This window comes from Vipera ursinii (assembly GCF_947247035.1).
Source record: "Vipera ursinii genome assembly, chromosome: 12".
Classification (NCBI taxonomy): domain Eukaryota; kingdom Metazoa; phylum Chordata; class Lepidosauria; order Squamata; family Viperidae; genus Vipera; species Vipera ursinii.
The window spans coordinates 4282168-4298799 of record NC_139525.1 but is presented as its reverse complement, the minus strand read 5'-3'; the positions used below and the strand labels follow the sequence as shown (position 1 = coordinate 4298799).

Sequence of the window (16632 nt, the reverse complement as noted above, 5' to 3'; positions counted from 1 at the left end):
AGCAGCCGGCCCTGGGGCAGAGCAGGCAGGACCCTCTGGGACCCCCGGCTGTTCCCCTCCTGCGAACTCCTGCCTGCTCGGCCTGCACCACCGCGGCCGGGGAGAGGGGGCGCCAGAAGCAACCGGGGGGGGGAAGAGAGAGAGGAGGACCGGCCAGCCCATTCCCACGTCCACGGGGGGGTGTTGGAGGAGGAAAGCCGGCCAACGGAGGAAGAGGAGGAAGAGGAGGAAGAGGCACCGGCCCGCGCCCAGCCCGGCTGCGGGGCTTCGGAGCTGGGGGGTCTCCGCGTGGTGTCCACGCCCCCGTTCCTCGCCCTCTCCGCTCCCCCCTCCTGCCGCAGTGGCCGCGTCCGGCCAGCTCCCCGCCCCGCCCGCCAGGCTCCCCTCCGCGCGTCGGGGCTGAGCCAGCCGGAGGTGGCGGCGCGCTCGGCGGCTGCTGCTGCTGCCGCGGCTGGAGAGGAAGAGGAGGAGGAGGAGGAGGAGGAGGAGGCGGCGGGGCCATGGCGGCCACGGAGCTCGCCCGCCAGGTGGTGAGTGCGGGGTGGGGGCGGCCCGGAGTGGGGGGGGTCTCCTCCGGCCCTGGCTGGCCGAGGGGGCGCGCCGGGGGCTGCCTTGGGGCGAGGGAGGCAGAGATGCCGGCCGGAGATGCTGCTGCTGCCGCTGCCGCCCTTTCTCCGCCTCCCGGACTGGCTCCGAATTGAGAGGCGCCCGTTTACACGGGGCAGGGAGGGAAGGGGGCAAGGGAGGGAGGGAGGAAGGGGGGGAGCTGAACGCCGGGACAGCCTTTTGTTTTTTTTGGGGGGAGCAGCAGGGTTCGGGTGGGGTGGGGCAGCTCCGCGCTCGTCCTGTGGCCCCCACCCCACCCTGGCCAGGGAAGGGACCGGCGCCTCGGGGGAGATGCTGGTTGGGGTCCGAAGGGAAGGGGCTTCTCGGGCCTGGAGGCTTCCGGAGGGGGGCGGGAGGGGGGGGAGGAGGAGGGACGGTCCGGTTTGGGCCAAGGGGAGAGGTTTCAGCTGGTGGGAAAGGAAGAGGAGGTGTGTGAATCGGGTCAGCTCGCAGCCATTGATCGCCCCGGAGGGGAGGGGAGGGGCAGACGCAGAGGGCTCCCCCCTCCCCGTCCATTAGATTTCCCCCTTCCCTTTCTAGCTCCCACCATCCCCAGCCAAAGGGAGCAAAGCCGGTTGCGGAACGGGGGTTGCGTAATTTGCCTGCCGTGGAGCCACACACGGGCGCTGGCAAGACAAAGAGGAAGGTGGGGTACTCTCCCGTCCCCCCTCCCCCCAAAAGTGGAGAGATGGGAGCTTTTGTCTCGGCGCAGGAGGAGGAGGAGGATGGGTTGGGTTGGGAAGGCACCTGCGCCAAGCCCCGGCTGTCTTTCTTTGAGCCGGGCTAGGTTAAAAGCAGCGCTCCGTCTTTCTTGCCTTCCTTTGTGTTCCGGAAGGAAACGAACCCGCGGCTGGCGGCAGAGCAGTTTTGATTCAGTCGAGGTCTCCGGTTCCTCTGAAAGAGGAAAATGGACGATGGCCTGATCTGCAGCTGACAGCCGGCCTGTGTCGGATGTGGCTTTTTCATTCTCCTCCTTCCAGAGTCCCGGGTGTAGGGCGCCTCTTTCAGCTGGAGAACCCGCTCTCTCCTTACATCGCAGGAGGGGGGTGGGGGGCTCTGCTGGGCTGAGCCGACCCCAGGTGCCGGTGGAGCGAAGCAGCAAATTGCAAGTGTCACACAAAAATGGACCGCCTTGTTGGGTTTTTGTTGTTTTTTTTTAAAAAATCTGCTCTGTGGGTCTTTAGGGCTGGAGGTATCCTTGCAACTCAGCCTCTGTTAGCAGCCTTGATTTTGGTTTAGTTCCCACACACAAACACACACACACACACACACACAAACACACACACACACACACACACACACACACAGTCCTTGCTGGTGGCTTTCAAGGTTGGAAAAAAGCTGGTTGTTGTGTTTTGAAATATTTGGGACATTGGGAGAAGAGGATTGACCACTTTATTTATTTCAGTTATCTATGAGATTGTTTTAGCTGGCCATTATTATTTTATAAGTAACTCAAGGGAATAAATATACCTAAACACTTCTTTTCTTCCTCCTAATTTCCCCCACCACGACAACCCTGTGAGGTGGGCTGGGCTGAGAAAGAGAAGGACTGGCTCAAAGTCACCCAGCTGGCATTCATGCCTAAGGCGGGGCTAGAACTCACGTCTCCTGGTGATTGGCCCAAAGTCACCCAGCTGACCTTCATGCCTAATGGACTAGAATTCACATTCACCTGGTGATTGGCCCAAAGTCACCCAGCCAGCTTTCATATCTAAAGCAGGACTAGAATGCCTCATTTCCTGGTGATTGGCCCAAAGTCAATCTCCCCCCCCCCAAAAAAAAAGTCCAGATGGCTTTCCTGCCTAAATTGGGACTAGAACTCACAGTCTCCTGGTTTCTAGGCCAGCACCTTAACCACTGAGACTACATTGGCTGTGGGAATGTGCAGCTCTCAATCTCTCCCATTCAAGAGGAACTCAGTGATGGGATAGGAAACCCATTTTGGTCCCTGCGGTACTGACGTTCTTCCAGTTAGCAGAAGACGGACTGGGCTTGATTGGCAGATAGGCTGAGCTCACAGTGTCGTAAACGTTGCGATTTGTACATTTACGGCTTCTCTTGATGTACAAACCTGACTCCCGTGGCTGTGTCATATCCAGACCAGTCCATTATGGCTTGCTCCACAAACTTGGATTGAGAAACTTTGCTTGGGAATGCAATCCAACCGATTGGATTAAGCAAATTTGGAACCTACAAGAGCCAGTGAGTCTCACAACGTCACTTTCTGTGATGATCTGGCCAGTCACCATGTTGCCACTTGGAGGGGAAGGAAGGAGAAGGGGCAAAATTTCTCTTTCCTACCTCTTGTAGCCTTTGAGGATATTCTCTCCTACGGTACTTGTCCATTTTTCTGCCTAAGTAGATGACATTTGGAAAGAAAGAAAAAAACTTCAAAGTCGCCATTGTTGCTTGTTTACAAAAGCCTCTGAAGGCACCTTATTCTTTTCTTAACTTTTTTTTTTTACATATTCACGCTTCAGTTCAGGCCCAGTTTAGATGGTAGTGCTTAAACTGGCTTGATCTGATTTTGAAAAACTAACCAGGATTAGTAGCTGAATAAGAGACCACTACCAAATCCTAGGATCAGAGACTGGGCTGGGAAGTCAAATATGGAGAAGATAACACAACAACAACAATAATATAAAAATAGTAATAATAGTTATAATAATCCCACCCCTGCATGGATGATGTATCCATTAAAATTAGCAGGAGTTAATTGAGGATATTTTTGGTAGTACTTGGGTCTGAAGGCTTGAAATTCATCCTTCCGGATGATGGCAAAGGGTGTAAAAAAAAATTCAGGATTGTAGAAGGGTGTGAGACTTGGATGCAGATCTGGGCTCAGTCATTGAGTTCATGGTGTCTCCTTGGGGAGAAGACTTGGCAGGCTGGACACCGTCTGTAATGCCAAAAATGGCATCACCAAGCATGCACTGTTCGTAGCCTGCCAGCCTTCCATCAAGATGCTTATGTAACACCCTAAAGTTTAGCAGCCAACAACAGATAATTACGAGGTTTGGGGCTTTGCCTGCAGCGGAGAGGCCTCCATCTACTGCCTTGATTGATGTAGCTTTTTGACGGGCAACAAGCAGATGTATCGCACACAGAGAATGTTTTCATTCTCAAGCGTGACTCATGTGGTCCAGGGCTAGGAAGGCTTTTGCACAGGCAAAGCAACCAGCAAAGAAAAGAGCTGTTAGGTTCCACTACCATCAAGAAGAGCCTCTTGGCAAATCATCGTGGTCTTCTCTGTCACGGAGAAGAAACAAAATAATGGAGTTGGAAGGGACTTTGGAGATCTTCAACCCCCGCACAAGCAGGAAACCTTATACCATTTCAGACAAATGATTGTCCAATCTCTTTGGAAAAACTTTCAGTTTTTGAGCACCCACAACTTCTGGAGGCAAGCCGTTCCACTGATTAATCGTTCTGACTGTCAGGAAATTTCTCCTTAGTTCTAGGTTGCTTCTCTCCTTGATTAGTTTCCATCTGTTGCTTCTTGTCCTGCCTTTGGGTGCTTTGGAGAATAGCTTGACTCCCTCTTCTTTGGGGCAGCCCCTGAGATGCTGGAAGACTGCTATCATGTCCCCCCTCGTCCTTCTGTTCATTAGACATCCTCAATTCCAGCAACTGTTCCTTATATGTTTTAGCCTCCAGTTCCCTGATCCTCTTTGTTGCTCTTCTCTGCACTCTTTCTGGAGTCTCAACATCTTTTTTACATCGTGGTGACCAAAACTGGATGCAGTATTCCAAGTGTGGCCTTACCAAGGCATTGTAACCTTACTGGTGTATCCTCAACCACCAGTAGCTCATTTATTATGGCTGTTAGTAGAGTTGACAAACTGAAAGGCTGTTTGTGGTTCTGATTCATCATCCTGTTGGCAGCTTGTCTCAAAATGCTACAAGCTGGAAAGCAGGACACAACCTCTGAGTCTTTTGGGTGAGCTTCTCAAGTCTCTGGTTACTCACAGTAGGAGCCAAGGAGTTTAAAAGCTGGTCTCAGGAGCTCCTGTTCTAATAAATGTGAAAAATAGGTTGGCCCGGTAGACACGCAGTGGTTTCTCTGAGTCATAAATTAACTACACAACCTCCAAGTGCCTCTCTTTGTGCTCAGAAGCAGCCTGGGTTGTTGCAGGCTGCCCCAGGGGAAGAATCCTGGGTTTGGTTCCTCCTTGAAGTCACAGGGCTGGCCCATTTTGCAGACTTCAAAATCTGAACGTGGATGGACGGTCTGATTTTGGGAGAATTTAAGTGAGTCGATGGAGAGCGGCAGAACCCTGTTTTGGAAAACCATCTTATTCGGTCGTTGAGACTTCTTCGGGTACCGGTTCTCAAGCAATTTAGGAAAAGGCTCGAGAACGTACCGGTACTTTGAAGCCTTTTCAAGAGAACCAGCAAAACTATTGACCTGGCCAAGGTTTTTGATTGGATGGCTCTTTTTTTTTAAAGGGTTACCTTGGTGAAAGCAGTAAGAATATTGAGTTTCCTTTTAACCCAGTCAAATAAGTCATGTATGATTTGGCAGCAGAGAGGGGAAAAAAGCTGCCTGACTCCATGTAATATTTGCAGTAAAGGTAAAGGTTCCCCCGCACATGCGTGCTAGTCGTTTCCGACTCTAGGGGCCGGTGCTCATCTCCGTTTCAAAGCCGAAGAGCCAGCGCTCGTCCGAGGACGTCTCCGTGGTCATGTGGCTGGCATGACTAGACGCCAAAGGCACACGGAACGCTGTTACCTTCCCACCGTAGTGGTCCCTATTTTTCTACTTGCATTTTTACGTGCTTTCGAACTGCTAGGTTGGCAGAAGCTGGGACAAGTAACAGATGCTCACTCTGCTACGCGGCACTCGGGATTCGACACACCAAACTGCCGAACTTCTGATCGACAAGCTCAGCGTCCTAACCCACTGAGCCACCGCGTCCCTTTGTAATCTTTCCAGATGGTCACAAAAGTAAGGGAGAGGATCCACCTGATAGCAGGGACACCTGTGATCCTTCTCACTTTTCTGAGGGTTTCTGCCTTCCAAGGAGAACGTCCAGGGCTACTAGGTGGTTCTCTACGCGGTCTTTACAAATCTGTGTAAGAAAACCAGATTCTCTGTGGGAAGCATCGCTGCAAGAGTTTCTTCATCTTTGACATCCCGTAAGACGATGTGTGTGCAACGTAACACAGGTAGTCCTTGACTTATGATCGCACTTGAGCCCAAAGTGTTTGTGGTGAAAGGAGACCTCCAGTCGGTTTTGCTCCATTTTACGACCTTGCTTGCCTCCGTTGCTAAGTGAATCGCTGCAGTTATTCAGTTAGTAACACGGTTGTTAAGCAAATCTGGCTTCCCCATTGACTTTGCTGGTCAGAAGGTCACCAAAGGGAACCTTGGGACACAGCGACGGTCATAGGTGTGAGCCAGCTGCCAGGCGTCCAAATTTTGATCACGTGACCCTGGGGAGGCTGGAAAAGTCGTAACTGGGAAAAACGGTCATAAGTCACTTTTTTTCCCTTGCCGTTGTAACTTTGAACAGTCAGTAAATGGGCTGTTGTAAGTCAAGGACTCTCTGTATATCCTATACACTAGCAGTGCTTCTCAAGTTGAAGTCCACGCCTCTTAAAGTTGAGAAACATTGCTCTTTATAGCTTTAGGATTTGACGGAGACAAGAACCAGCAGAGGTAGCAAAATTATTTCATTTAACAATAACAACAATAACGATAATAATAAAGTTGGAAGGGACCTTGGAGGTCATCTAGTCCAACCCCCTGCTCAGGCAGGAAGCCCTATACCATTTCAGACAAATGGCTGTCCAATCTCTTCTTAAAAACTTCCAGTGTTGGAGCATTCACTGCTTCTGGTGGCAAGTACTTCCACTGGTTAATTGTTCTCACTGTCAGGAAGTTTCTCCTTAGTTCTAGGTTGCTTCTCTCCGTGATGAGTTTCCATCGGTTGCTTCTTGTCCCGCCTTCGGGCGCTTTGGAAAATAGCTTGACTGCCTCTTCTTTGGGGCAACCCCTGAGATATCAGAACACGGCTATCATGTCCCCCCTCGTCCTTCTCTTCATTAGACATCCTCAATTCCAGCAACTGTTCTTTATATGTTTTAGCCTCCAGTCCTCTAATCATCTTTGTTGCTCTTCTCTGTACTCTTTCTAGAGTCTCAACATCTTTTTTACATCGTGGTGATGTTTAGAGAAGGACCAATTACAATGATCTCTATTACATTTATTGGTAACTGGAAACTCCTTATCGACTTTTTGATGAAGAAAAAAAATGAAACTTGGGAGCTGATAATTTGGGAGTGGTATTTCGAAAACGTAACTTATGGAAAGAAGAAATTATGATGTAATTTTTTTGTGGGGGGAAATACAAAGGCATTTATAACCGTTGTCAAAAGGATACTTTCTCTTTCTGCTTCTTACTCTCTCTTCTTTCTTTTCTAATATTTGTATTGCTTTTGCCTTCTTAAGTTTTTTTTCTCCCATAAAGGCTATATGAAAGAAAAAGAAGCGGATCACAATAAAGGTTTCCCATGAAACGCTTTTATAATTTAGCAGCGCGGCTGCAAAAGTAAAATACTTCTTGCATGTTCGTTTGTACAAAACCTCGGTTTTCCAAAATTAACAAGGCTTGTAGTTTCGATGGTGGGAACTCTGGTCGTAACAGGGTACGTCGAATTAGAGATGGTGAAAAGGAAGCAGGGGGGGGGAATGACCTTTGCTTTCCTTGGCATCAGATTTGTGTAATGTGCAGAGTGGAAAAATCAGACGAAACATCTTTACACCCAAGAAAAGCATTGGATAAGTTGAGTTCAGAATTTTATCCTGGGGGGGGACAGCTAGCATGGCTAAGATACTCGGGGCAAGGCTTTCCCACTTCTGCATGAAAACGGGTTTTATTTTGCTAATTTGGCTTAAAGAACGAATCAGATCACTGATATAGCTGGAGGGATACATGTCTTGGCAACAGACCAAGTGTTTCTCCTCCTTGGGAACTTTAAGATGTGTGTGGCCTTCAACTTCCACAATTCCCCAGCTGGCATGAAAAAGCATTGCCTCGAACGTCAAGGAAAGGGGGGGTACAGTACTTTGAACCACGGGAAAGTTCCATCAGCACCGCCATTTTTCCTGCTCGTTGAAGCAGATTCTTGATTTAAGTGTGCACGTTGCTGCAACTTAAAACTGGTGCCTAGGAAATGCAGACAGAATCCCTTTTTCAGCAGTGTTTTTCAACCTTGGCAAGGTTAAGATGTGTGGACTTCAATTCCCAGAATTCCCCAGCCAGCATACTGGCTGGGGAATTCTGGGAATTGAAGTCCACACATCTTAACCTTGCCAAGGTTGAGAAATGTTGCAATAAATAATAAAATATACTTATTGAAAAGAATTTCAGAGAGTAAAAATACAGTAGCTAAAAATTAAAAATATCCCAGCGAGATTAACCCGCCTATTAAACAGATCCAAAAATAGATCAAGATTTCAACAATGTGCAGGATAAAGAAAACAAAACAACAACAAAAGGATTTGGCCTAATGTTTTGCAAAAATAAGATTACAGTAACAGTTTCCCAAACTGAAGCAAAGGTTTCTAGCATATCTCGCCATCTCCTATGTTTTATACATCAATTCTCCCATAGCAACAATCTTATGATAGACCTAAGCTCTTAATTTTTTCCAATATTGTGCAGTAGCCAACGTCGCAGCCGCCATCATCAACTGAGCAGGTTTTTTTTCCAGCTCTTCGAGTTGTCTCACTAAATAATGATGGTAAATAAATTTTATTATATCCGTGGAAACTGTCTGGGGCAAAGCACATGTTCGACTGAATTATGGCTCACTTCCAGAATGAAGCCTGCTCAGGAATTTTGCCAAAGCAGAAGGTGACTCAGTTATAGCTTTAAATTATGGAAACAAAATCAGATTGGCCTTGCGACGGCTAGGCCTTTGCTGTATCTTAGAATCAAAGGGTTGGAAGAGACCTCTTCCAGTCCAACCCCTTGGCCTTCCAAGGCATGAGACCTTCTTGCCTTCCAGACAAAAAGGCTGTCCAATCTTTTCTTGAAGGCCTCCCGCGATGGAGCACCCACAACTTCTGGAGGCAAGCTGTCCCACTGTTTAATTCTTCTCTTGTCAGGAATTTCTCCTTCCTTCTAAGTTGGATCTCTCTTTAAGGAGCTTCTAGTCTTTACTTCTTCTTCTGCCCTCAGGTGATTTGGAGGATCTACTCCAGGCCCATCTTCATTCTCCCTGGATTTAGCCAGCAAGGCATTCATTAGCAGATTGACTCTCAACAGAATGACAGAGTTGGAAGGGATCTTCTAACCCAACCGCCTGCTCAAGCCGGAGATCCTATAACCTTCCAGACAAATGCTTGTCCAATCTCTTCTTGAAAACCTCTAGTGATGGAGCGCTCACAACCTCTGGAGGCAAGGAGTTCCACTGGTTAATTGCTCTCACCATCGAGAGAATTCTCCTTTCTTCCAGGTTGGATCTCTAAGCAGCTTCCACTCTTTACTTCTTGTCCCATCCTCAGGTGATTTGGAAGCCCTTCTTGTGGTCTACTTGGATTCTGGAAGACAGTGCTAGGGCAACAGTAGTTGAAATGGCCAAACTGCTCCTGACCATCCAGGCAGTTCCTTTCTGCTGCAATTATTAATGTCTACATTGTTCTTTAGTCTTCCTACGAATCTCAGTTCTTCCTTGCAAGGGCCTCAAAGCTGCCCTTTCTTCTGATGGATAATTAAACTTCCTAGGGCCACCCAGTCGCTATGCAGAAGTCTCCTCAAAGGCCAGGGATAAGGTTGGCATCTTTTCACCTCTGTCTCCTAGCTTGGCAGAGTTGGGGGAAATGTTCGAAAACATCCCCTCGTGTCTCATCGCCTCTGTGGGTCTTTTTTTTTGTCAAGGACTTTTATTGAAAGTCAACTTTTGAATCCCAAACTGATTCTTCTCAGATACCGAATGAGTGAGTCATCGAAAATGGATAAAGACAAAAGGATGGGATTATACCCCACACTGCTGGCGGTACGATAGTGGTGGCGCTTGGCCTTCAGCTGAACATTTCCCAAGTTGACCAAAAACAGTGTCTACTCCAGGACGCCCATTTTTCATGACTTGGATGTGGATTTAGGGGTAGTATCAGGAAGGAAGGAAGGAAGGAAGGAAGGAAGGAAGGAAGGAAGGAAGGAAGGAAGGAAGGAAGGAAGGAAAAGAGAGGGAGGGAAGAAAAGAGAGGGAAGGAAAAAGGAAAAAATGAAGAAAGGGAGGGAAGGATGGAGGGGGCAGAATGAATGAAGAAAGGAGGGAAAGAGAAAGAAAGAGAGAGAGAAAGAAAGAAAAGAAAAGAAAAGAAAAGAAAAAGACTATCAGAAAAACATTTGTTTAGGCCAGGAGTTGAGTTTGGGTGAGGAAAACTTGACTTTCCTATATCCATTGATTATTAGAGTTTACGGCAAGCATTCACTGGTTTTTTGAAGGGAGAGAGCAACCACATTCAAACAGGAAACCTCACCCCACAGGAAGTGAGTCTCATGCTTGCTCCACTCGAAACAAACCCCTGCAGCAGCTTCCCCCAGCAAAGGCAACCGTCCCCCCACCTGCCCCTCGCCAGATGTGTGGGTGTTAACATCCCTCCAGATTTCCTAGTCTGCACAGAAATGGCGGAGGTTGCAAATCCGTCATGTTTGTGAGCTTTCAGGTCTGGGGACGGTTGAGGTACAGGATCCCATCAGAAGTCACGAAGAGGTGAAGCATTCACTGAAGAAGAAGAAAAAACACAACGATTTTTGATGCCTCGCCTAAAACGAACTCTTTGCTTTCTCAGGCTTCAAGGGGTGATTTTGGAATCTGCTGCATTTCTGCGTGTGGACAAAAACTCAGTTCATTTGGCGGTGCTCTGAAGATTGAAAATGCAGAGAGGTGCTAATTACCGCAGCAGGAACCTTTGTAATTGGTCTGTTATAATTGGATATATTTTCCAGTAAATGCACCTTACAGCAAGCTTCCTGGCTAGCAGAGGAAACCATACCAGCTCTTTCTTTTTTCCCCCTAACAGTTACTTCTCCTGTTCTTTTTTTGTCCCCCCCCCCCCGCCGGTAGAATTTAATCGTGGATTTTTTGCAGACAGAAAGGGAAGGAATTAGGGTAGGTAAACGGGCGATTCAATACTCTAAAGTAGTGTTTTTCAGCCTTGGCAATTGGAAGATGGGTGGACTTCAATTCCCAGAATTCTGGGAGGTGAAGTTTACCCGTCATAAACTTGCCAAGTTTGAAAAACAGTCTTGATTCTTTCTGAATTTCCTGCGCATCAGTTTTAAAGTTGCAGCCACATGCGCACTTACAGGGTGAATCTCCTCTGCAGGGCAGCAGAAATAGAGGGGGACAGGGGAGGGGGAGGCTGATAAAACTTTCCCATGACAGGAAGTGCACCCCTTTCCTTGATGCTGGAGGCAATGTTCTGTTCACAGCGGCCCCGCATTGCGTTTGTGATTTATGAGTGCAAAAGAGCACAGTAAGGGCACAGAAATGGCTATCCTCGTTACAAATGGCTCGCCTCATTCCCATTTCTGCTAAGGTCCTTTCACAAAATTGAAAAAAAAGAACTTGAAGTTGCTCTTTCAGCCTGGCTCAACCCAAATTCCAGCCGTGACCCACAAAACGGCAAACTCCTTTTGCATCCTGCAGTCCAGCTTGATGGGCTGAAAACTGTTGGCTGGATGGATTTTTCCCCCCTAAGGACAGAAATTGTTGACAAATGCCCTTGCGAGGGGGTCAATAGGTTATGGTCTAAAACAGGGGTCCCCAATCCCCAGGCTGTGGATCGGTACTAGGCCGCAGCATGCCAACAACCGGTCCACACAAACAAGCAAAGCCCCATCCAGGGGATGCAGGCAGCACCCAAAACCACGGAAAAACCTCTCTCCAGGTAGCCAGTCCCTGGTGCCCAAAAGGTTGGGGACCTCTGGTCTAAAGCCTCAAAGTGGCCATGAGTCTATGAGGAAAGCATGGCTTTTGATGCGCAAAAAAGGCGAGGCACAAAAAAACGAGGCAGAAGCTTCCATTGCATCGTTTTTGGCCACGTCCTGTGGACACTCCTGCTATGCGGAAGATCTGTGTCTCCATAGACCTGTTCTTGGGAATCTTCTCCCCTCCAGCTACTAGGAGGAAGTAGTAGCCTTTGGAGCTTACTGACGTTGGCCAAATGAACATGGCGAGAAAGTTACCAGAAGTTGCTCCAGGTCGGTTAGTCTTTCAAGGGTGCGATGCTACGGCTCTTGTGATGTGTTTCTTAACTCTGGGTCCTGCTCCTGCCCCCGAGGCAACTTTGCCATAGCTTTTTTCTCCTCTGTTCTTCTGCCGGAGCATAATATAGTTCTAGCATGTATGTGGAATTCAGGAAGAGCAAAAGAGGCCAGCAATAAGGTGCTTGGAAGGAGTCAACCTCTACCCCCAAACCCAAAATTCAGAATATATCTAAAAGTCTGTCCCAAATGTTGAGCCGCTGAGACTTAACGCTAACGTGCATCCTTTTGTGCCCATCTTAGGGTGAAGGTTGTCGATCTGTTCCTCTTTCTGGCCATGTCGGATTCGATAGCTTGCCTGACCAGCTGGTTAACAAATCGGTTGGCCACGGTTTCTGTTTCAACATCCTCTGTGTGGGTGAGTAGGACTTTAATTTGATTTTCTCCGCTCTTCAGCCCCACCTTCCAGGGGCCGCCACTTCCATTTTGGGGAAATTCCATGCTAAACGTGAATTCCTCTGCAGCTCCCTGTAGTTAAACAGGGCTGAGACAATACTCCTTTGATATGCCTTGGGCATGTTTTCGGTGTTGGCTTCTGATCCTGTTCCACAAGGTTATTAAGACTGAGTGGACAGGAAAGGATAGGATCCGCTCTCACACGGTTGGTCAAAGAGAGCAGAAACTGCCAAGAGGCAGAGATTGAATGTGTCTAGCTCTGATGGCAACTTTAATTTTTTTTTTGGGTGGGAATGATCTTGGTGGTTCCATGATTAGGCTGTTATTTGCTGTTTGACTGAATAAGTAATAGAGCCTTGGTGTAGCAGTGGGCTGATGCCTCCTTAAGTAACACCAGCTGCCTGCAATTAGTGCAGGTTCGAGTCCCACCAGGCTCAAGGTTGACTCAGCCTTCCATCCTTCCCAGGTAGGTAAAATGAGGACCCAGATTGTTGGGGGCAATTAAGCTGACTTTGTAATAATGCCGCTTGGGGTGTGTGTGTGAAAGCCCTAACAAGCAGGCATATACATAGAATGAAGGCTACTGCTAAGCTTGTAAGCCGCCCTGAGTCTTCGGAGAAGGGCGGGATATAAATGGAATTAAAATAAAAAAAATAAAAAAGATAAATTATGCCATTTGCGACTTTAAGTGGGGTGAAGACATTCAGCTGCACTTCCCAGGAAACAAAGTGGTGAATTCTCTGTGGGTTCCTTCTGTAAAGTTTAGGTAGATGATGAATTGTCTTCCCATTGACTGAGTTATTCCCATAAACGTTTTATTCATTTCCACGTTTGGCAGTATATTGTCAATCTTGTTTGGGACATTTTGAAAGAGAACAAATGGCTGTGACGACTGAGTTTCAGTTATGACCTCTGAGACACCAGCGGTGCATTAATGTGCAATTTTGCTGTAGATGGAGAGTAATGCCCGTGTAGGAAATTTAATGAAGGGAAATTGTCCATGTGGATATTGCTATATTAAGAACAAAGAGAACTCGTCATAGCTCTCAAAACATTAACTTGGTCTTATGAATCATCTATTTATAAGAATATCCACATAAACCTCCGCACTTTAATATCCATGCTTTACATTTATTGAGTACTTGGCATTTATGATCATTATAATCGAAATAGCGGCCCTGAAGTAGCGGGTAGAGCTACATATTGCAGGTGAGAGATTAAGAATGTGGGCAGCAGAGAAGATGAGAGACAACACAATACAGGGTTTGAAACAGCTCTGAAGGGAGCCATTTTTCCATTTCCATTTTGCCACGAAGCTGATGAATGGAGAAGAAGAGCAGGCAGAGCTGGGGATGGAGTGAAGCACGTCATCAGCTTAGAGTAGTTAACGTTCCCACCAGCAGTCCCAAGTCTGCTCCGACTTGAATTCCGTCGTCCCTTCTCTGGCGCCAATGTACTGCTGAACTTTAGCTGCCAATAAAGGAGAATATTTGTAGTGCAGGGTTGAAATGAGGGGTCCTTGGTGCTCTCGGAGCTTGGTGGTTTTCTTGCAGACCTTTCATTACCCAACTAGGTAACACTAGAAAGGAGAGGAGGAGGAGGAGGAGGAGGAGGAGGAGGAGGAGGAGGAGGAGGAGGAGGAGGAGGAGGACTATTGGAACTGTGGGGTCCTTGGTGCTCTCTGAGCTTGGAGGTTTTCTTGCAGACCTTTCATTACCCAAACTAGCTAACATCACCAGCGCTGATGATGTTACCTAGTTTGGGTAATGAAATAACTGCAAGAAAACCACCAAGCTCGGAACTTTAGTTGACTAGATTTTTGAATAAATCTTCTGTGCTGCTGTCTCATGGATGGTCCTGACTCTTTGTGCCTGACAGTAAGATAGTTTCCACACCAGTAACTTACAGAATCTTTACAGCCACAGGCAGCCATTGTTGACGTGACCTAGTAAAGTCTGTCTACATGAATTGAAATTGTGACACAACCGTGACTGGATGATGCTTAAAGAGGCTGGCGGTCACTGGTGGGGGGCGGGAATGACTGATGACTCGCTCCTTTTCTCTTGTTGAGGAGGAATATCTAGGACTCTCCTTTTAAACTCTTTGGATGGAAGGTGAAACACTCAGAAGAAATCGAATAAACGTCCTCAGCAAATGAATGAATAAATAAATAATCAATGGACGAACGAATGGGCAAAGAAGAAAATAAATTGTAGAAATCAAATAAATACAGAAGATGTATATATTTATTTTGGATGCTTTTATTGTTTTATTTTTTTAAGGTTTAACCTTTTTTATGTTTTTAGAACTATGAACTACCAAGTGTCACTGATTGAATGAATGAATGAAAGAATAGAAATTGGAGGAATGAACAAACAAAGGAAGTAAATAATTGATTTGACTGAGATTTATCCCTGGGGCAACTTCATAGAAACATTATTTCTCTCTCTCTCTCTCCCTCCCTCCCTTCTTTCCCTCCCTCCCTCCCTCCCACCCATCCTCCTTCCTCCTCTCTCTCTCCCCCTCCCTTCCTCCTTCTATCCCTCCCTGCCTCCCCTCCTCCTCCTCCCTCCCTCCCTCTCTCTGACTTTATCAGCTTCTCTCTCATTCCTTCCCCAGAAAAAAAGCAGACTTTTTGCAAAGAACTTTACCTAACTGCTTTTATTTCAACGAAAAGGAAATGGTGATGTCAAATCTGGATGTATTTGCAGTTCAGTTTGGCTGCTTTGGCTGTTTGGGTGCAGCTCTTGATGTTTTCTGCTTGCTCATCTGGGCTCAAGGTCTCCCATTTATGTATTACAAATAAACAATTCTTATTTTTATAAAGGAAGTTCTTATTTCCTATCTCCCGTATTTCTACGGCCGCCCTTTGTTGGAAAAAGCGGCTTTTTAATTCGACTCTTGGCAAAGATGGCTTGGCTTTGGCCAGCTGTGAAGGGTGGCCTATTCAACCTGGGAGACTTCTCCGTCAGGAAGCTTGGCCGGGCTCCATTCAGGGATGGGATTGCATCGAAACAGGATCTGTCTCCGCCGTTTTGGTTCCAGGAAACGTTTCAGTTTGAAAGCGATGATTACGGCTGTTTCCTCGGGCAATTTAATGCGTTCTGCATCCTCCCCAAAGCCCAATTTCTGGATTGGGTTGCAGGAAATCCGTAGCTCATTAAAGAGCCATTCCCTCTTCCTGGCCATAGGCCCAGATATGATATATCTTGACGAGAGCAGGTTGAAATTAAAAAAAAAAAGTGACAAAATGCTGAATTCCACCCAACTCTTCCTCTGTTTCAGTCCATGCATTGTATGCTTTTTACTGCAGCTCCCAGAACCTCTTAATGTTGCAGCTCAAAATATTTGTATTTTCCAGAGCCTTAAAAAAAACTACGTGCACTCCTATATAATTTTTGGCTTTTAAAAAAGGAACATTTCAGGTGTATCTTAAATGATATCACTGTAAGCACAACTGCCTAGCATTGGAGAGAAAGAAGAAAATGAATAAAAATAAGTGATGGCGAACCTTTTAGACACCGTGCCCAAACTGCAACCCAAAACCCACTTATGTATTCGCGGGTGCCAGGTGGGGATGACCCATTGGGTGGGCGTGGCTGGGGTGGTAATGGCAGACTGGGTGGGACTAAAAAGTTCAATCAACCAATTCCACCTTTGCGAGATCTTTTTTTTCCTCGCGAGAAGTTGGAATTGATTGATTGATTGAACCTTTTTGCCTAAAGCAAAAAGGTTTTATAAAACCCAGATGAAGGCTTAGGACTGGGCTGATGGCGCGTGTGCCCACAGAGAGGAATCTGCATGCCACCTGTGGCACGTGTGCCATAGGATCGTCCCCACAGACTTAGGGTTAGGATTACGACACCATGAACTCATAGAGCAAAATAGACATTGCCAACAAACTCGGAGTGCTTGAGTATGGTTAGGAGGGCACTTAACCTTTCTAGGCTGCCCTATCAATGTTTCCTGGTAAAATACATGGGAAAATCCCATAGGAGGAAAATATTCCACTTAGGGTTAGGGTTTAGGTCAGCATGAACTCATAGAGCAAAATGGGCATCGCCAACAAACTCGGAGTGCTTGGGTATGGTTAGGAGGGCACTGACTTTTCTAGGCTGCCCCATCTATGTTTCCTGGTAAAATATATGAGAAAATCCCATTGGAGGAAAATTCCACTTATTTTCCCCCTCTGTTTTTTTTCTCCTTTCCTGGAGATAGAAAGCCAAAACTGGAAGAAAATTCTTTCCCCTAAGAGAAAAAGCTCAGAATATTCTGTGGGAAAGTAACACTGGATCGGCTGATGGTTTTCCTTAAAAAGCAACGCAGTAATTCTAATTTGGGATGG

General features: G+C 47.0%; 1 protein-coding gene across 5 annotated transcripts in view; it reads left to right on the top strand.

Annotated features, from left to right (window-relative positions):
- Positions 1–348: 348 nt before the first annotated feature.
- SEPTIN6 (septin 6) overlaps positions 349–16632 on the top strand; it is a 32010-nt gene continuing 15726 nt past the window's right edge. For all 5 annotated transcript variants that reach the window (XR_014493605.1, XR_014493606.1, XM_083371933.1 and 2 more), the window contains exons 1-2: positions 349–530; positions 12135–12249. Coding sequence is in view for 3 of the 5 variants with exons in the window: in XM_083371933.1 (XP_083228059.1) it covers positions 501–530; positions 12135–12249 (145 nt within the window). In the remaining 2 variants the exon portion in view is untranslated. The remainder of the gene's footprint in view (positions 531–12134; positions 12250–16632) is intronic.